Below are 20,659 nucleotides of genomic sequence, written 5' to 3'. Positions count from 1 at the left end.
CCATCTCCAGCCTTCCAGACTTGCAACCAAGACTGTGGCCATTTCCAAACCGTATTTTCTGTTCTTTCTGGAGGGAGGAGGTACCATTTGGGACCATTTTGTGTTCCTGCTGCGCTCTTTGCCACATGAACAAGATGGGTTCCAGTTAGTGTTTTTTATGGTCTGGAAAAACATTATAAACTTTTTAGCAGACGCAAAAATGCCAATTTTGTGGCATCCTGTGTTGTGGTTGGCTATGTGGTCACCTCTTCCTCGTAAGTCCTTGAGGCTATAAACAGAGGGAAGAGTTGGGAATGGCCAATTTAAGCATTGAGAAAAGGCTGGAGCAAAGCTGTGACCTTCAGAGATCCCACCCAAAGGCAAGGACTGCCTTCTTACCAAATGATTTCTCCTTGATGGAAAGGACTGGCAAGGTGGGATCATCTTTGCCTTTTGCATCAGGAATGTGGTCTGTCTTATGTCTGAGGAACAAAGGAGTGATTTGGGGGCAGCTGTAATTGCATTTTTGGAGTCAGTTCCTGTTCAGATTTAACACTGTGACATTATGCTTCTTATGATGCGTGTAATTAAAACAAAGTAAAAATACATCTTTTAGCTTGCTGTGGCCTGGTCAAGAAGTAGGAGATATGTTGTGCTCCAAGGAAGAGGGTGGAAAAGAGAAGAGGGTGCAAGGACAAGTGGACTGTTTTGATTTTGAAAGACAACTGAGAGGAGAAAAGGAAACGAGTGCAGAGTAAAGAGAAAAGCAAAAGACTAGCCGCAGGAATAATGGCACTTTGTTCATCCTGAACTTGTCATAATTTCTAGACCCTGGTTTCCTCAGATCCTTTTGTTTGGAGTCCAGCTGCATTTCTGGTGCATGATGAAGGGACTTTTATGCGTCTCTAAGCTTTTACCCTTTTCTGACCCACTACATCACTCTTAGGGTCTGTCTAACAAGCCTGGAGTTGGCGGGACTCAGGCTGAACAAACATCTCTCAGTTGGTGGAAGGAATCTCTGGAAATATCTTGCAAGTTGAATCTTATCACCCTGATTTGCATACATAGGGGACCTTCATTTCAAGTTAGCCCTCAAAGCAAAAAGGCGGTATTTTGCCAGTGCCGAAAACAAGCAACCCTCAGCTTGTGTCCTCCTGCCCAGTCACCAGCCCTTGCTCATACCATGTGCCTGGAGAGTTGCAGGGAATGAATAACTCGATTGATCTGCCCAGTGAGGGACATCTCAGCAGGAATTTCCTTGTTTGATTTTATTGGCAAATACGGTAGCATTTTTACCCAGCTGCTGGAAAGGAATGTGCCTTTCCATCCCTAACATCCACACCGATTGCATCCTTCACCACGTGGCCAGCTGAGGATTAGTGCTAATTCACACCCTGCTCTTGGACAAACACAATTTCTAGGGTAATATTCAGGTGTCCAGACTACTCGAGGCAGACCTGACCTGTCAGGCTGTCCAACAGCAAAGGTGATAAGACCTACAAATCCCATTGCGCACCCTAAGACATAGGGGCAGAAGGTCTTTGATGATCTGTGCTACTGTTAGCGTCATGGCTGGGTGCTGCCTTAGTGGCGTGCGATGGGAGTCACCATCTGTTCCACTATGAGGACACGTGTAGCCAACTCCCTGGCTGGTGATGGCATGTGTTGGGTGGAGAAGGGGAGATGGTCTCCAGCTGGATCAAGAGCTTAAGGGGGAATGGTCAATGAGACTGTCCCAACTCCGATCTCTAGTAAAGGCCTCGTTTGGTGATTTCCACTGAAGAAATGGCAATATCATTGATAATCTGCAGCTTGGTGATGGATGAAAGCCGCTTCTGCCGATGCTTGAACTGCAAGATTTTGTTTTCGTTGATGAAAATGTGGAAATAGTCCTGGTCAGAGTAGATTTCAACCTGAAAGAGAGACTGTGTTAGGTTCACCATGTGGCCACACATCCTCACTGGACCTTGCTGCCATCATGTCAGTGAGTGCCCAGATCTGGGCACATGCATCTACAACCCACTTCAAATCCTGCCAGAGCTGACACACACACTGCTCACCCCCATTTTGGGCAAAAGGAGGGAATAACTGAGTTCTTCACTTCATGATAGCAGAAACTGGCGATAGTGCACAGTCTAAAGTGAAAACAAATGCAGCATCCAGGGATTTTTGCTGGACCTCTGCATGCCTGTGCCAGAGTTGGGTGTAAATCAGCAGCAAATCAGGGGACAACAGAAATACTAACAGGGGACAGAGCCAGAGAGGCGATATTACTGGGTATGGTGCTGGCAGGAAAGGCAGAGTTAGATCCATGAGGAGGACCTCAATATTGGCTGCGTCACTCCTGTCCCACCCGAGGAGACCCATGGGATGACACAGGGTTACCTGGAATGGCTCCTTTGCTTCGAAGGGGAAGGTGTTATTAACCTCTTCCTTCCCCCAGTGGTTGGCGAGGAAGGAGTTGCAGATGATTCTGGAGCTGGAGAAGCGGGGGTTAAAATGGAGAGCAATTTGGTCTCCGGGGTCACAGAGCAAATTAATTTCAAACCTAAGACGGCGAGAGAAAGAAGTGATGGAGAGCCATGGAGCGATGCTGCCGGCTCTCACGAGCCAGGAGAGCTGCAAGTGGGGCGTGTCCTTACATGCTCGTACTGGAACTGGTCTCACCCTTGACCACGACGCTCCAGCCGGGACACATCCCCTCTGGGTACAGGGCCTCGAACTGCCAGCAAGGAGGTGATGGTGAAGCATGGCAAGGTGGGAGAGGTGCACAGCCCCGCTCATCCCTCACACTTCTCCATCTTTCTCACCCTTTCATTGTCTTCTCCTTTCTCCCCGCTTCCCATGCAGGCACACTGTCTACCCCTGCCTTTTTCTCACTCCTAAATAATCTCAGGGGCTCTAAATTGATAAGAAATGAAGTTGCTACAACATCCAGTAGATGAGGTGGGATTTGCTGCCCCCAAGGTCTTTTGTAAAGGGCTGGGTGGGATCAGGGAGCAAAAATTAAAGAAGAACCTGAATGCCTTCCTTGTCGGCAGGACACAAAGACACTCTGCTCCTCTCCCTGCCTGGGCAATACAAAAATCCAAGCAGAAAACTTTGTGATGCTTCGAAGCAGGGTGTGAAAGATAAGGACTGATCAAGGAATGGGTGTAACATGGCATCCAGCCTGTCCTCATCCAGCGTTACATGAGTGACTCTTCCCATGAGCTCCTGCCTGATCCTCCGTTCCACCCGCTCCCCCCATCTCCAAGGTTAAACTTGCATAAAATGAGCTGGAAAATGTTCCTTTTTGAATAATTCATAGTTTTATAACTCATTTTAATAAGAACTGCTTGCCATTTCACCCCACTTTTTTTAGCACTCTAATGATCTTGCATTTCTGAGCATCTTCCTCTCCCAAACTTATTGCTCACACTGGGAAAATCTCTCCAGCCTTGGCATCTCCACTGCCAGCTGCATGCCTGCCTCTCCCTCCCTACAGCTCAGGACTTTCACTCCCCTGTTTCCTTCTCTGCCGTGATTTCCCATTTCCAATGCATTTTTGGAATATGCACATTTTGGGGCAGGAGCTGAGACATGACGATGGCCAACCTCATGCCCTCGTGCCCGGCTACTTTTGGAGGGTTGTTTTAAGAACCTGCGCATGGTCATTCAAAGGCTCTGACCACACCAGTGTTCAACCATGGGAAACACAGAGAGCTGATGGAGCTAATGATACAGTTTCAAACAGCAAGTGATGATGGCAGCACCCAGGTTCGCCTTGCCTTGACCCTTAGCTTGTCATCGTTTCAACAAACCCGGCAAAAGACACACCACATGCACAGGAAACAGCAGTTCCCTCTTCGCGGCCGGCTGTCCCAGCGGAGACGGATGGCAAAACACAGGTCTCCTCTGCTAAAACATCAGTTGTATTTTGGTCTCAGCTTAAACCCTCCAAGCCAGAAGTGCTACCATCAGGGCACCATTACCCCAGACCAGCCCTGTGGTATAACCGAGATGAAAAATCTGCCCTGTTGCCTTTTATTGAAAGCCATGAAGCTCACAGCTTTGCAATAGCCTGGACCGGACTGAAATAGAGGACCAGCACTGCAAGTAGCATCCCCATGTCTTTCAGGATTTCTGCATCTGCTCTGCCTTTCTTGCCCTTATTTGTGCTGCTTTCCTTTATCCACCGCCTGACCCCATGCCGTCACCCCTCAGACAGACCAGGCTGTGCCGGACCGTGTCCCCAGCGCTTACCCGCAATGCCATCCTGCTTGCCTGCCCCTGCGCCACAGACCTGGCTGGGTGCACGGTCAGAGGGCCCTATATAGGGGCCGCCAGCCAGCAGCCCACGTGCGCGGGGATTAGCAGCAGCAGTGGGCTGAGGTTTCCTTTTCAGAGTGGGCTGTCGGGCGCGGCTGGGAGATGGGGAGCAGCAAATCCCGCTGCCCCTCAGCAGGGTTAGCCCGCTCATGCATGCAGGGCTAATCCAGCCCCGCTGCTGCCCGCACAAAGGCAGAGGTGGCCGGGCAATCCTGAGCTGTGACGTGATGGAGCCGGTGTGCAGCAGCGACGGGGCGGACAGGCATTCAGGTTGTAATCCAGGGGGGGCAGATGTGTTTAATGCATGAAGGAAGGATGGGGACTTCCAAAGCTGGGGGAGATACCGGGAGTCCCATCCACTGCAAGGTCCAGAGAGAAGGGAGGTGGCAGAGGAGAAATGATGGCTCCTACAGGGGCTCAGACCAACAGAGATTTCTTTTTTCCCTGTTTTCCTTTGTGATCACTCTTTGTGGGTCAGAGCCCAGCCTGAAACAAGCTGATGCCAGCTCTGACACAGCGGCTTTTCCACCTCGCGGCGCCCTGGGGCCGGCGGGGCTCGGGATGCTGCTGTGCTGAGTTCAGCACGCCCTGGCTCTGTGTTTCCCCTCCCTGCTGGGGACAATACAGGGATTTGGGAGCAGGGCAAGGGAGCCTTTGTCTGATATTTCCTGTCATGGAAAGGCACCAAGAAATGGGTAGCGATGAAATGAATTTCAGTGATGAGGGTTTTCATACTGACAGTCAGCATGTGCTAACGTATGCCTGGGTGAAGCCGAGCCGGGGCAAGGAGGGCTGGCTGTGCATGCCCCCGCCTCTTCACAGGGTAAATGCATTAAAACATATGCTGGCCCCATCCCTGCATGCACTGGAGGCTGTGATACTCCCCAGCTGGTCCTACAGGAATCCATGGCTTTCACGGTTAAAACCTCCTCACTGTATGGGCCACAGTGCTGATGTTATTTAATGTGTTTATTTTATTTCCAGCAGATAAGCAGAATGAGAGCTACTATCCCAGGCTCTGGTGCCCTTGGCAGACAATTAAAAATGCAATCCAGTGGACGTAGAAGCCAACAGCCTCTCTCGGGACTGAAAAAGCCAAGTCCCAGGCTGGGATTTGCCCATTTGGACTCCTACAAAACCAAACCATGTGACACTGAGCTCTGCCGTGGTCTCCTTGCCCAGCTCCCAGCTCTCCAGGCACTGTGCCGGGGATCACCGGAGCAGAGCTCTGTGCTACAGATGGCAGCATCGGAACGTGCAAGAGAGCTGCGAGCCAGCAGCGGAGGTGCAGAGGTGGTGGTGGCAGGGCCAGGGACATCCCACCCATCCCTCCTTGGGCTGCCGTAGGATGCTGGACATTGGCCTCTCCGTTCTGCCCAGCTGCATGTCTCCCCTACTTATGGCCTGAACCCAAAGTTGTGTTTTCACCCCCCAAATCATCCCTCCCTGCTTGTTTCTCCTGCCAGCCAAGCAAGGGACTGCGGGGAGAAGGGGCTGCTCTTGAGATACCCACCATGGCGGTGGGCAAAACCAGACAGCGTTGCAGTCCTGCACGTAGGAAAGGAGTGATCTGCAAGCTAAATAATTGTGCCAAGTTTATCATTATTATGCTAATGAAATCAGTGGACTGGGGAAGGCTTGGGCACCGCAGGGCAGGTCGGGGTGCAGTGGGATGGCAGAGGGCCTTGCCCATTAAGCTGTGGTGGGACAAATACCGGCTCCTTTCTGTGCCCAGGGTCTGCATCTCACCCATGCAGTGCAGAAACCAGTGTCAGTCACGACCTCTAGAGAAGCTGCTGTAGCCTTTTATTTTGTCTAGTAAAACCAAGTGCTTGCCACAAATCCGTGCACACAGCCTGTCCTGGCAGGGTGATGTCCCGGCCACGCTGAGTCTCATTCCAGCTCCTATTGCAGCCTCTGCTGGTGCCACCACCAGCAACAGGCATTGAATTTGCTCCCCTGCTGTGAAAAGCTGCATCAGGCCAAGCAGCACTGGGAGCCACAGGGCTTCCCTGTGGGAGAGCAAAAAAAGCCAGTGAAGGCAGGTTTGGAGAGATGGTAAAGCTCTCGAGGAAGGAGGGGAATTTAGATTGCTCCAGTTTTGGGGACAGCAACTTCTGAGATGCTCAGCGCTTCCCAAAATTCAAGGCTTTGCTTCCTGTTTGCATTTCAGCGAGAACAAGAAAGATTGCTGGGGAAAGACGCAAACACATGTGTTTCACCAGTAAATGGTGCCCAAATACCGACTGGTTTTACAGGTGTACCTTTATTTGCCTTCTGCCTGTTATGCCACTGCTCAGAAGCCAATGTAGCATCTGTCTGTTTAGCAAGGAGGAAGGGACTGGAAATATGTTTAAAATCTCAGATGTTGGAGGCAGCACTGGGTGGTTAGCTCTTCATGCCATAACCTTTCCCTCTCTTTCGTGATGGATGGAAAAAAACCCAAACACACTGATTATGTGCCACTGGGATACAGAAGAGACAGATACAGTCTGGGGTGGAAGGAGGCTAGCGTAGGAAAGGAGCTGATAACCTGCTGATTTGGTTAACTGCAGGGGATCTTCGTTAGTGTGACACTTTGGTGATTATCAAATCACTTATTGGCAGACCTGCTTATGCATTTGTCAGCCATTTGGTCATACAGCCATCAGAGTTTGCACCTTTTCTTAAGTTGTTATTAGTCATGTCCTGCTCTTGGTTGGTTGTCCCAAAGTCTTTTTCCTGCTGCTCATGATGTGGCAGAAACGTTCAGTGAGGAACTTGATACTGCGCTTCCCATGGGAGTTTTCATGCAAGGCTCCCCTGCACTAACCCGGGTGCATTTCTGGATGTGTGATTATTCACATTAGTCTCTAGAGGTCTCCAAACACACAGCCTGGACTTTCAGGAGCTGGACACAGTGCTCACCTCCACACACCATACATCGATTTTCTCCTTGTTGCACTGCCTGGCTCTGCAGTTCACCCGCAGCGTGATGCTCCAGTTTCTGACACCTGCTCAGGCTTTACTGTGAGTTCTTGTAGGAAAGAGTCGTCCATCCCATAATTAACTCAGTCGAGCCCTGATGTGAACGCTGCCTTTGGATATTGCCCCAGGTGTATTCTCCACACGCTGGTCATATCTACCTTGTCCTGTCAGCCAGAAACATCAGCATACGGACCTGGCTGTGCCCACACCTGCATTATAGTGCTATATATGTCCTCAGACATTATTGCACAGCTCTGTCTCCTATTAATGGTCAACTATGTATGTACTCACACACATATATACAGCAGCCACTGAACCTCAGCAATATATACCTACTGGAGGCCTGTGATCACAAATCAACCCACATTCCTTAAATACACCAATGCAAACAAGCCAGCCCAGTGCTCCTGGCCCACAGCCACGTGTGGCCAGTGGACTTACATGTGCAAAGCTGCTTTTGTACCTAATGGCCATAGCAGGGTGGCTGTGGCCACAGGGATGCAGCCAGAGCCGGGCTCATCTTGGAATCACCCTTGGCTAACCCTCCTGGGATTAGTCCAGGGGCCTCCAGACCTGCAGCCTTATGGAATAATTTAAGATTAAGCTAAGAAATGATGTATTTTTAGTGGTGGGCTCTAACCACCAGACAGGCTGGGCACAGCAGTGAGGCTGCAAATGGTGCCATTGCAAAGTCCCTTGCTTTTTCTTGCTTTGAACATCCCCATCCAGCCACAAGCCATTACTTGTCTGGGCACAGCACCACGACTCCCTCCTCCAGCCCAAGGACTCAGGCCTTTTTCTCCACCTCTGGAGCCAGAGCGACTCACTGGCTTTCCTAAAACCCCATGCTCTTTGTTTTAGGACAATAGCTTTGCAGAAAAAAAACATACCATAAAACAATAGTCCGGGTGCAAACAGAGCCTCCTGGGCATTGCCCGCCAGCTGTGCGCTCCAGGCAGGCTCAGCTCTTTCCTGGAGGGTGAGTCGGGGTTACCCCAAATCCAGACAGGTCTCCTGGAGCCTTCCCCCACCAGACCAAATCAGGGGCTGTGATTTCCCCAGTGCACACCTCTGTGCGAGGCTTCTCCAGACTTGCTTATCTGCCACTTGGCAGTATTTATACCTCCTCCGCAGCCATTCCAGTTCCTCCAGGGAATTCCTAAAGCTCCCCCGTGCTATTGGGAGTCAGCTCTCTGCTCCAGCCATGCTGCCTCGGGAACGTGTTACCCTGGGAAGGGTTTTGGCACATCACTTTGCCAGCTCAGCCCGATTCCCTTTCCCCCAGACCTACGACTCTGCATTAGCTCCCTGCTCCTGGTTGCTCTGCTTGGGATCTCTCTCCAACACTGCTGTCTACAAGCAGCATCCAGAGACCAGCCACCTCAGTGCCATGCCAGGGTTGGACAGTGCGAATACTTCTTCAGGCTTGGTGCTGGTGAGAAAAAACTATGTTTTATAAATATAAACTATTTAAACTATTTTTTTAACTCAAAAACAACGCTTTTGAGTTAAACCTTATCAATGATATCTCATATCAATGATATCTCTATATCTCTGCAATCTCACCCTGCTGTGCTTTATGGGACTGACCAGAAGAGGGCTGGAGACTCCAGGCAAATCCCTGAGACAAATTATAACCTTGTAAAAATCACACACGGATCTAACTCTAGAAGAGTCTGATGTAACACCCGCTGCTGCTCTAGGATGGGGGTCAGCTCTGCAGCCTGCACCTTTCCTACCTGCTTTAAGGAGACTTCAGTCTCTCTCAAAATGCATTGCAGAATAACCCCTTGCAGCTGCCCAGCCTAAGAATTGCTCATCGGAGAGCAAGGAAAGAAAAACGTCACACCCTGCAAGGTGGCAAGAGAAACAGGGAGAAGCTAACACCCCCCGGCACACGCTGCCTGGCTCCGGCCCGGTGTTGACCGAGCTTCATGTGCCTCGTTGGAGTGTCAGCTCCACTAAGGAGCTGCCGAGCCACTGGGAATGGCCTCAGCGCTGGCAGCTTCTGGGGCCGTTGCGTTTGTCAGATTTTCCATTCTTTGGCCACTTGTTAGCATGTCCCATCATCCTCCCAGTTAGGCACTGGTGCTGAGGAAGGGGGGGGCGCGTTCTCTCCCCTGGCAGCCATCTGGGCAGCTGCCGGTATGAAATTCTGCTTTTACGCTTGTTGGACGGTAAGTGAGAAAAGGAGCCTGGTTTGGTCCCAGGCGGTGCCATGAACGTGAACGACTGCAAGCAAAATCTCTGCCTCTTGTTGCACTCTTTCCCCGTGCCAGCAAAAGGGGAAGGTGATCCCAACCCTGCTGGCGCCGTGAACCAGCACAAGTGCAACTGAGGCCAAGCCCAGAGCCGCTGCTGTCCCCGGCACAGCTCCCACTCGCCGCTCAGGACTTCCTTTTTGCGTGGCTTTGAGGAGCAGGGATGAAAGGCAAGGCAGTTGAAACACAAAGCACGCCTGGTTTATTTTATTTATGACTAGCCTCCGCTTAAAAAGAAACCAGCATTATCAGCTCCAGCACCACCGGGTCAGATGAATAAGTGAAAGAGGAGGGTTTTGTTTATGATCTGGAGCTTGAGTTTGCTCTTATATGGGCATCCCCACCAGGCGTTGCTTGCTGCCACCTTGCTGCTACTCGTGTCACGGGGCCAACCAGGCTCTAGCTGGAAACAGAGCCAGGGTCCTCCAGAGGTGAAAGGCATGAGGCAGAGAGAGCGGCTGAGCTTAGGTTGTACCTACCCCTACTTTCTTGGCTCAGGGCAGCTACACGTGCTGCCACACAAACATCGCTGCAGCCAGCACATCCCAGCCGGCTGGTACTCATACCTGCTGCGTCGTTATGCAGCTGGGCTTTGTGAACCATGACTTCATCGTTTCTTGCTCAGTTCCCCAGGCAGAAGGCAGTAAAGCTACATCAAAGGAGGTCCCATTGCCCTCACCAGCGGCTCCAGCTGGAAAGGAGTGGTGGGTTTGGGGCATGGCTGGTGCTGGTCCTCACCCATCACTCCTGCTCAGTGCTGCGAGATGCAGGCAGAAGGTAAACACATGACCTGGCACGGGCTGTTGTTTATTGCCTGGGGTTCCTAGAGCCAATATTTGATCATCCGTAAATAATTGCCCCGTTGTATATGCAGGGATCTGATTTATCTTGCTCCTCAGTGATACCTTCCAAACTCCCTGGGGAGACATCTGTCTCCCTCTTCTTGGTGATTAATGGGGAAGGAGGAGAGCTGGCACTGGGCCTCACCGTGCTCCTCAGAGTCAGTGGGTGTACTGCATGTCCTTCCATGGTGGTCTCTGGCTCTGAGCTAAAGCAATGACAGATCTTCAGGAGGAGGGGGGACACATGTGAACTCTCCCTGCTCAGTTTTATGTTGAATTCCTGGCTTCTGGGGAACAGCGTCAGCATTGCCGAAACCCCCTCCATCCCCCATTGCCTCACTGCTAACTCTTGCCAGTTCAAAAGTGTTTCCCAGCAGCTTCCCAGGTGAGGTTAGTCTCCGAGGGCCAGGTTTCCTTGGTCTGTGCAGCTCTTATTCTGTGTTGAATGATTTACTGCCCCAAAACACAAGGGGAGGAGGAGGCACATCACTAGAGGGGCTGCAGCTTGGCGGCGTGCTTTGCTCCTGCGCTTGGCTATGAGCACAAGTAGCAGCACGACTGTCTTTTGCTGATGCTCTCCCCCGCAAGCTTCGTGCCAGCTCCTTGGCCAGGGAGACCACATGGCGACAGGCCTGAGCACAGCACAGGTGGGCCACACTCCACGTATCAAAGCCTGGATTCCTCCTCCGGGGACCAACTCGTGGGTTGGAGCCACAGTCGCATGCCTGCAGGTGGGTTTGGAGAAGACACGGAGGAGAGGGAAGCCTGGAGCTGGGGGGAAGAAGGGAGGCGACCTGCAAGGTTTGGGGGATGCTCTGGGGTTCATGGAGCTGCCAGACACAGGTACATCCCATGTGCTGGAGCCCTGCTGGCTCTTGGCAGGTTTCATGAGGACGGTTCAGGTCTGGGGACATCAGGATTTGTGTAGCCCTGTTTTTTCACCATTTTTTATTGAGATTTATTAACATAAGGAGTCATAATCAGGTGCTGGCATCATAGAAACCTTACCATGCCCATGTTTGATATCCCCATCAGCCCTGAAAATAGCTGTCCTATAGGCTGGGTCCTAGAGAAGGTCTAGTTTGGGGTCAGATGGTGACTGGCACCAAAGGAGGCAGAAAAGGCTCAAAAGAGGAGAAAACAATGAGACCATCAGTGTCACAAACCTTCCTGCCTCTTGCTGCTCAGCTCAGCCCTGGGTGACCTTTCCCAAGCACACAAAAGTGCAAATAATATTTACCCAGGAGGAAGATGCACCAAGCCCAGAGACAGCACAGTCCCTTCCCAGCAGGCAGCCAGCCCGGGAAGCTCTGCCTGGAGAGTCACCATCCATCTGGGGTGGCAAGATGCACCAGAGATGGTGCTGCCTCCGACCAGGATGAGCAGTTTTGCCTCCAGGCGGGTCAGCGGTGGGTAGTGCTGGGACACAACAGGATAAGCATCATGCTGGGCTCTTGGAGCTGCTGATGGAAGCATGAACTCCACCTGAAGGAGATCTTCAGGGAGCTTAGAGAGGTTTAAAAGGTATTTGTGGGGGAGGAACTCTGGGTTTGTCAAGGAAAAGGGTTTAGGAACCAAGAGGCTTGCAGCTCTGGGGTCCAGAGCATGTCCTTCCTCCATCTCTGAGCATTTGACCCAATCCTTACACTGCCGCTGCTTTCTTGTCTTGGTCTTTTTGCAATGAAGCCACCAGGCTGTCATCTGCCCTGCCGCATCAGTGCCATAAAGGGACTGTTATGTTTGTAGAGGGGATGCAGGGTCCACGCCCCATCCCAGCCTCTGGGAGAAGGTGGGATCACACATGGGAGGTGAGCGGTGGGAAGGGCATTTTCAGCCTGGCAGGGCCTGGCACACATCCAAAGGATACCAGTACCAGCAAGACCCCATACATATCTGCCTCAGGCCGCCAAGTCAACAAACCCCTGAACTTGGAGACTTGGTCATCTCCACGTGGACTCTGACCTTTGCTACGCAGGGCTGGTGGCTGAGGAAAAAAGTGCCGGGTGTTGCAGCAACTTGCGAGAAGCAGCTGGGGAGGAGGATGCAGCTATCTGCTATTTCGGAGAGCAGGGAGGAAGAGGAAAGGCTGCTGACAAAGACCAAAACTAGAAAAATGACGATGATGCCAAAAAACCTCCTCCCATTTAGGGAACCAAATGCATTTGTTTCCTGATGTGACCAGGATAGCTCAAACCAAGAGACGCAAGATCAAGTTACTAAATTGCAGCGCCTCGTGTCCCAGGGCGATCGGGTGGACTTGTTTCAGTTGGAAAGGACCAAACGCCCTACCAGACCCCTCAGTCCCTGACCTGCCCAGGGGTGGGGAGGTGCCTTTAACTAATTGCCTATCTCCTTTGCTTGGGTCCCCTCCATCCTCTTCCCTGGTCACTGTACAGGGCTGGCTACCAGGAATAGCTGCCTTGTGGTCGCACCCCAGAGCCTGGGACTTCACCGGGGGAAGTCAAGGAGGTGGTAGCCAACGGTACCATATTTTTAGGAGATTTTGGGGCACACGGTGGTGCTAAAGAATGGAGAAGAGGAAGTGTAGCCTTCCCTGTAGCCATGTTTGTTGCTGACTGTCCCACTGCCTGCTCCTCCAGAGCTGGAGGAGCAATGAGCCCAGCTCCCCCTCGGGAGCTCTGCTCCTCTCTGCTCCTTCCCGCAACAAGACTCCCTGACCCCGCTCCAGCTCCCCATTTGCAGACAGTAAAATTGTTCTTCTTGAGACAAACAAAAAGACAGTCACTGCCCCGGGGAGCCTGTGGTCAAGGTGAGGAGATGCCATGTTATTTGGTTTCTTCTTTATTTTCGACTTTTAGAGTTGCAGACAGGCCCCAGCCACAAAGACTGGAGGCAGGTCCAGCTTCCAGTGACTCCTGACTTGGGTGGAGGCTGAATCCAGGCTGCTGATTCAGTCCTTCTCTGTTTCTGGTGCTGGATTTATACATAATTTGGTTCTATTTTGTTATGGATAGAACTGAGCAGAGCGTGAGAATTTCAGCAGGGAGGTGAAGGGATGCTTAATAAATGAAGCATTTGTTAGTGCAAGATTTCAGCAAAAGGAAGGGATATAAACTGGCAGCAAGAGCACGGACTGGAGGGATGCCACGTGCTCTGTGGAGGGTTTAATCCACAAAAGGCTCAACCCAGACCTGTCCACACCTTGACTGCAATTTTCTTGCTCATGGAACAGCTCTGGGAATCGGGATTGAAGCCCCATCTGCATCTCAGTAACAGCTCAGGAGAAGCCAAGGCATGCTTGGGACCTGAGGACAGAGCTGCAACACCAGAACGTGCTGTATCCATTTTCCCTGCTCCTGCCATGGCTGATGGCAGGTTTCCAACCCCTCAGGGCTGGGGAGCAGGCACAGAGGGAGATGCCTGTCTGCCGCAGTCAGGGGCAAAGCTCCCATGGATGGGAAAGGAGATGGGCTGCAGGGTTTCAGTCTCCATCTCCAAGAGCAATCTGGGGTAGCTCTGACCTGCCCCAGTACTTCATCAATCCTGTTTTGTACTTGATGTGGATCATAGCCTGGGGAGAGGTTATCCGACCGTGGCTCTGCTCCTCACGTCCTCTGTTCCTCCTCCTCCTCCTTTAGATCTGGCTGCTGGGAGAAATTATCTTTTTTTCTGGAGCTTTTACCAAACTGCAAGGGGGTTTCCAAAACATCTGGAACAACTCATGGAGCTGGAGTGGAGTGTAACGCTGAGGGTGGAAATAGGGTCATGGAAACGGAGGCACCCTGTTGGATTAATGCTTGAAAGCAGCACTTGGGAAGGGCTGAGTTCAAATCCTCACCCCACTCGCAAAGGAAAAGAGTTGGAAAAATCCTAGTGAGACCCTGTCCATACAACCACATGCCTCTGGGTCCTGCTCCCCAGGGACCATGCCTGGAGGAGGTCTCACCAGCACTTAGCAATGCCAATTGCCTTCACGTGTGGATGTGGCACTGTGCTGTGAAGGACAGCATGGGCATTTTGGTCTCCTAGACCCAAAACCCGCTCCATGTCTCAGGCTGTGATGAGGTCTAGGAAGAAGCCAGTATTTCAGAAAGGGCAACAAGGCCTCTCAGGTTATTCGGAGGCTGGCAGCTTGACATCAATCATAGCTGAGATACTGAGAAGGCTTTTATACAAAGCAACATGTAGTTAATTAAAGGAGGGGTGTAATTGATGCCAATCCCAGAAAATGATGAAAATACATCTCTGCTAACTTCTTCATTTCTACAAGGCTAGGATTTGGACTGATAAAGATGATCTTGTCAATGCAACAGCCTTGGTTGTGTGGTTTGACTTGGCGTCTGGCCATGGTACAAATGGAGCTGGAGTGGAGTCTGCTGCTTAGACAGACTGATAAACGCTAATGATATAAAACCATCAGGGCTCACCTGATGGGAGGGCAAACGGGGCTGGCTACAAGCTGGGAGAAGCAGCTGTCCTGGGGAAGTGTGGTCACACAGCTGCCTTTCCAGTGAGGTTGCACAGAAATTGGTTCTTGAGCCTCTCCAGTTTTACCTGTTCAGTGAAAAAAATAAAACCTTTTTGATAACATTTGTAAATGGCTGTTACAGAATAATGCAGATCACTCAGCCTGGTGCAAGCCAAAACTTTCTCTTTTAGTACAACCACATAAAGAGTCCTACGTCTAGGAACAAAAAGGGAAGGTTGTAATTATAAGATGGGACAACCTCTCTGTCTTGGGAAGCAAGGAATGTGAAAGCCATGGCAGAACCATGGGTTTCAGCCTTATTTTAGCAGAACAATCTCTAAAAACTTTTCTGTGTTCCCTCAGAGGTGATCCAAACTCCCAGGGTCTCCCAGATCTGTGGTTGCAAAGTACTGCAGTAACTCTGATTGTGTCCCTGGTGCAACGCAGCAGCCGTGAGGGCAACCACCATCCTTGGATGTAGTGGGGCGAGGGTGGAGGTTTTATTTTCTGTGGCTGTGGCGGTGGATGTGAGAGCAGGGGGAGTGGTGTCCCCAGTTCTGGTGTCCCCTTGCCAAGGAGGAGGGTAGCACATAGGGAGTGTCCAGAAAAGAGCTCCAGAAGTGATTCAGGGACTGGTAATGTTGCCTATGCGGGCAGGGTGGGGAAACTCAGTTTATTTACTGGGTGTTCTTTATTTTAACATTATGTATTTTGAAGAGTTTATATATATTGAAGAGTTTTGGCTGATGGATCATGGTATCCCTAAACATCAAGGCTGAGATGGGAGAGGGTTTCCCGGACCAACAGACAAAAGCAGGATAAGACCAAATGAATGGATACCAAGGGGCACAGCTTTGGGCTGGAAGGAACACTCAGTTAATCTGAAATCTTTAAATGGAGACTGGGACACCCTGTCCCTCTGCATTGACTGCCATGAAATCTTTAACTTCTGCAGAGAGTATTTGGGAGACAGGGTGAGGGACTCTTGCATGCCATGGCAGGTACCTCCACCTGCCAGCTCGCAGCAGGCTGGCAGGATTTAAACCCCGCTGATGGCCTCAGGCTTTCCCATCCAGGCGAGAAAACAAGCTGTGAAAAAAGTAAACATGTCACTGAAGTATTTTCCTTTCAGATGGGTTGATCCTTCCGAGCTCAGAGAAAGGACACAAGGAAGCTGCTGTGAGACGTGAACGCACCAGCCCTGACTTCACAAATATTTGAATAACGTTTACTGAGCTTTACGTGTTATTCCACAATAAATTTAAAAAAATTTAAAAAAAAAGGTTTTACTGGACTCTACCAGATGTGATTCCCTCAGGTAAATTCCCTCCCTGCCTCGCTCAGCCCCATGCTCAGCAGCTGCCGTCACCACTGGCTACACCCACCCCAGCATCCCTGGACTGAATCCTTGCGGAATTGAAAGCTCAAAAAGGGATGCTGGACCCAAGCGTATCACCCATGGGATACCGTACCAGGCACCACGCCAGGAGAAAGCCTGCCCCATCTCCATCACATGTGCAGCGCCGCCATAGGGATGGATGCCACCCGCCCTGTCCCTTGTTTAATGCACAGATGGGCCATTGTTTATGTAGGATCTCCCTAAAGTGCCTTTGCTGTTCAGCTTTCTCTGCTGTTTCCTGTATTTGAACCCCTTATCACAGCCTTGCCTTAGGAATATGCGCTCGGGGAGGGTGCATTTTATGGGTTGATAAGCTTTTATTGCAGCCAGCCTTATTGTCAGGATGTCTGAAATAAAGAGGTGGGGACCCTGTGTCTGGGCAGGGGGAAAGGAGGTGTAAGGGGCTCCGCTTTCCACTAAACGTAGTAATCTGGACACAAGTTTTAAGTAAAACCCAGGCAGTTTTGAGTCTAGCTCAGGCACACCTGGGAAGGTCTGTGTCAGAGATCTCCGGGAGCAGCTGCAGTTTGTACCAGGGAATTGGGTTTCATTGAAATATTTATTTCCATCCCCTGCAAGAGGAAGCAGCACATGGGGACATGGTGTCCCCTGCACCCTGTCCACACCTCAGCCCCATAACACTCCTCGGGACCCCCCTTGGCACGGCAAGGGCTCCCCGCTGCACCCCACCGGGCCATCCTGCTTGCATACGGAGTGGTTTGCACCCTCTTCTGCCTCAGTTTCCCTCTCCACTCCTCACACCTCCATTGCAGCCTTTCCTCCCACATGGCCTGAGTTCTTCTCTTGGCGGCGGTTTGCATTTTGCTTTTTTTTTTTCCTTAGCATCAGATTAGAGATAAATTCAAGTGGCCAACAATGACTTTGCCAGGTACTGACTCCCTTTGCACTTCAGCTCTGAGTGTGCCTTTGTGTGCATGTGTGTGTACAAGCGATGAACAATGATTAAAGAGGCTTTATTAGTCCCATGACTAAGCTATAATAGGAAAAACCTGTGTCCTTCCTGCAGCGACCAGCGCAAGGGGAACAGCTTGCTATGAATGCTCTGCCCCAGCTCCCCACTCTTGCACAGAGGACAACACTGTGGCCACATTAGAGGGCTTTCTGATATCATTTACCCCAATAAATGCCTGGGGAACATAATGTGGGACATGAAGATGGTTCTATGTGGTCTCTTCTAAGCTGTTCATGGTCCCATGCGTCTGCTCCCAGCAGGCGTGACTGCTCCCCAGGTGCTGCAGGGGAGCGGGAGCTCTCACCATGCAGCTCTCTTCCACGAGCCGGTGGTTTAACCTGCCCCTGCTCATGGAGATGATGATGTCCATCCAAGGACACAATGCAGTGCTGAGGCTGCAGTTCTCGGGAAAGGATTTGTCTGCAGGGACTTGAACCAATCTTCCCCTAAATCAGCGCTGCAACCTGAGCTGCAGAGAGGAGCTGCACAAACACCTTCAAAGTGCTGCCAGGGAGCCTGGTCTTCCTGATTTATCCATCAGTCTAATACAAGATATTACCTTTTTTCAAACTTCACCTTGCTCTAACCCAACCAAATGCACCAGACCTCCTGGGTGTACCTTTCCAGAATATGTCTTCTACTTCTGAGATGGCAGATACCAGGACATTTCCCTGGCTGCTGTCTAAATTGCAGGGCATAGGGAAACATCTCCAGGAGAGATGCTGTTGGACACTGGCTGGCTGTGGCTGTGCTGTCGGCATCCCCTGGTCCCTGAGGTGTGTGACTGTTCTCGACCCGGCACCATGGAAATGAATTAGGAGCTTCTGGGACCCAGGATGTGCTGCGAAATCAGCATGTCAGGAAAACAAAGCAGCCCAAAGTTACTGTTGCTTTCTCTGCAAGAAGAGGCCAATTATTCAAAGAATTTTGGGCCAACAGATACAAACTGCAGCCAGCCACACAGCCTGCCCTATGGATGTAAATTTGTCAAGAGTCCAAGTGATGGGGTAAGGGCTGATTTTTATGTTTTGGTTGAGACCTCTTCCCAGCACAGGGCTTTAAGCTGGTCACTTATCCCAGCTACACCACGTCTCACCAGAGCAATGCTCTGCGCTTCTGCCACGCTGCAGATGGCCAGAGGACGGGGCAGAGGAAAGCCCAGAGGGCAATGCAAGTATTGCAGTAAAGAGAAGAAAGCAGAGCTAGATATTTTCTTTCCTCCCCATACCTCCATGCCCTGGGCAGCCCTTCAGCAGCTTCATTCCCGTCGGAGGAGGCAGGATCCAAACATTGGGAGCAGGATGCTATTTTCCCTGGGCCTGCCGCCACTGAACCACACTGGGCTTGCAAAGCCTTCTGCAAATGCCCCCCTGGGCCAGCCGGCACATCCCGCCCTCCTGCAGAAACCAGCATTACCATCCCTGCTCGCATACAAAGGAGGTTGCATCATAACTGCTTTTTAAACGCCGAGGCTTTTGAAGTCAAAGCCAAAGTTTGTTTGTATGCCTGCATTGAGCCAAGTCCCTTGTTCTGGTGTTTACGAGAGTCTCTTCAGTTAGCAGGAGCTCACCTCACCTTTTATAACAGCAGGGTTATCTTGGTGATGTTTGTCCAGACCGGCAAGAATCTGGGCTCTTGAAGGACTAAAAATCAACGTCATGAGAGAAGCCAAATCACAGCTCTACTGGAAGATTTCCATCTCTCTCTTCAGCTGTGGCTGAGGTAATCAGGATCAGGATTACCTAAAGGGGAAGAGACAGATTTTCAAAAGATGGACATCCTTTAGGAGCAACAGGGACAACGTCAAAAACAGGGCCTTGAAGTCCATGGAGTCAGCTGTGCCATCGTTCACCCCACATCTGCATTGCAGGAAGAAGATGCTCCAAACCGGGCGGGAGGGACCCCCAGCATCCCCGGGAGCAGCAGGTTTGCGCAGGGAGTGATTTTTCCTCCATTTCTGGGCTCATTTTGGGGTTGCAGAGCCACCATGCGAGCTCCGGCCATGGCACCTTGCTCACTGGCAGGAGTGGGGCATCTCCAGGAGTCCAGCTTTGCCCGGGACAGCTCATCGCATGTTCTCTGCTGAATATTGGCAGGACAGCAGTTTGCAGACACTACTCTGGCTGCTCACAGCATCACGGTTTTCCCCAAAATCAACCAGTCAGGCCGTCTGCTTGGCATAAACATCCCGTCTGAGGTGCCAGGGCTGAGCTGGCAGCAGTGGGAACCACCACCGCCAACGGGAGAATGGGGAATGGGCTGAGCAACCCCAACCCAAATACCTCACCCCGGGCACGGAGCAAAGAGGGCATTCCGGGAAAATCTGGGCTGGTGGATGAAAGCTGAGTGGTTAATGCAGTGCCTCTTCTGTGCTGGCTTTCCAGTCGCGGCTTGCACGGGCTTCCTTGCGGACATCTGGCAGATGGGCCAAGCGAGGAATGTAATGAGTTGTGCAGATGGGAGGTGCCGCGCTCAGGTTGCAGCCCGTGGGGCAGGGAGTCAGTGTTTTGTTTATAAACACAGGCGGGATGATTAAGATAAGAAGGGGATGGTAATTAAATTAAATTAAGGCTCTGGAAGTCGTTAGATGAGCCTGAAAGCATCGCCAGTCACTTTAATTCCTAACTCTGCAAAACAGGGGCTCACTGTGATGGAGCATCGGAGGGTGACAGGGGGGACTGGGAGACTCTTTCATCGGCTCAGTGGGGAAGAAATGCACACAGTTATATCCAAACAGGGGAGACGGGAGGGAGCCAGGTAGAAGGAAAGCACCAGAGCATCAGGGGTGGGAGGGAAAGGTCCACAAAGGTTCTCCCCATCCCCCTGGCAACAGCGGTCCTGGAGGGGAACCGAGGCACAGTGGGATGAAGAGCCCAGGTTCCCATTGGGATTTCGGTGCCGATGGTGCAACGAGGAGCGTAGCAATGTTTGCAGTAGTCAGTCAGGTTGTAAATGCCCCCGTACATGCAGAGCATTTCTGCAGACACTTGGGAACCTCTTCATGAGCAGGGGGGAGCACCCAGATGAGTGGGAAGGGCAGCAACAGGGAAGGCAGCCCCGTCCCAAACTGCCTGGGAGGCATTTCTTGGCCAAGGGAATGACAAAGCTGGTCGCCCACTGGGTGGGGGGTAGAACAAATTTGGAGAAAAATGGGTTAGGAAATGTGAGAGCTGATGTGCAGGTTTTGGATGTATTTATGTCTCCGGCATGGAGGCTGCAGCTGTACCTGTGCCAGCTCAGAGCAAACAACAGCAACAACATCCAGAGCCCGACAAACCCACCCCCCTGGGGCACCGAGGGATGCTGGCTCCTCTTCTCAGGGCTGCCAGTTTGCTGGGAGATCCTGTGCCTGTTTATTTTTCTTTCGTTCTTGCAGTGGCCCTGATACACCTCCAAGCCTTAAATGCTTTCCCTGCTGCACAGATGTGGTAAATTGGTCCTAGGAGCTTTCATACCTCTTTGGGAAGAGGGAATGGGCTGAGAAGGTCCGGATGCTGC

General features: G+C 51.4%; 2 protein-coding genes across 2 annotated transcripts in view; one reads left to right on the top strand and one right to left on the bottom strand.

Annotated features, from left to right (window-relative positions):
- The window catches only part of CHST12 (carbohydrate sulfotransferase 12), a 71,371-nt gene extending 55,301 nt beyond the window's left edge, over window positions 1–16,070 (top strand). The window contains exon 3 of the transcript XR_012996397.1: window positions 15,922–16,070. The gene's annotated coding sequence lies outside the window, so the exon portion shown is untranslated. The remainder of the gene's footprint in view (window positions 1–15,921) is intronic.
- GRIFIN (galectin-related inter-fiber protein) lies at window positions 1,728–4,236 on the bottom strand. Its single transcript, XM_076351494.1, has 4 exons — window positions 4,225–4,236; window positions 2,622–2,701; window positions 2,365–2,527; window positions 1,728–1,892 (listed from the first exon to the last, which is right to left on the bottom strand). The coding sequence occupies exons 1-4, from the start codon at window positions 4,234–4,236 to the stop codon at window positions 1,728–1,730; spliced, it is 420 nt and encodes a 139-aa protein (XP_076207609.1).
- Window positions 16,071–20,659: the final 4,589 nt, after the last annotated feature.

Source organism: Aptenodytes patagonicus, chromosome 13 (genome assembly GCF_965638725.1).
Source record: "Aptenodytes patagonicus chromosome 13, bAptPat1.pri.cur, whole genome shotgun sequence".
NCBI lineage: Eukaryota > Metazoa > Chordata > Aves > Sphenisciformes > Spheniscidae > Aptenodytes > Aptenodytes patagonicus.
This window is presented reverse-complemented; position numbering and strand designations above follow the sequence as displayed.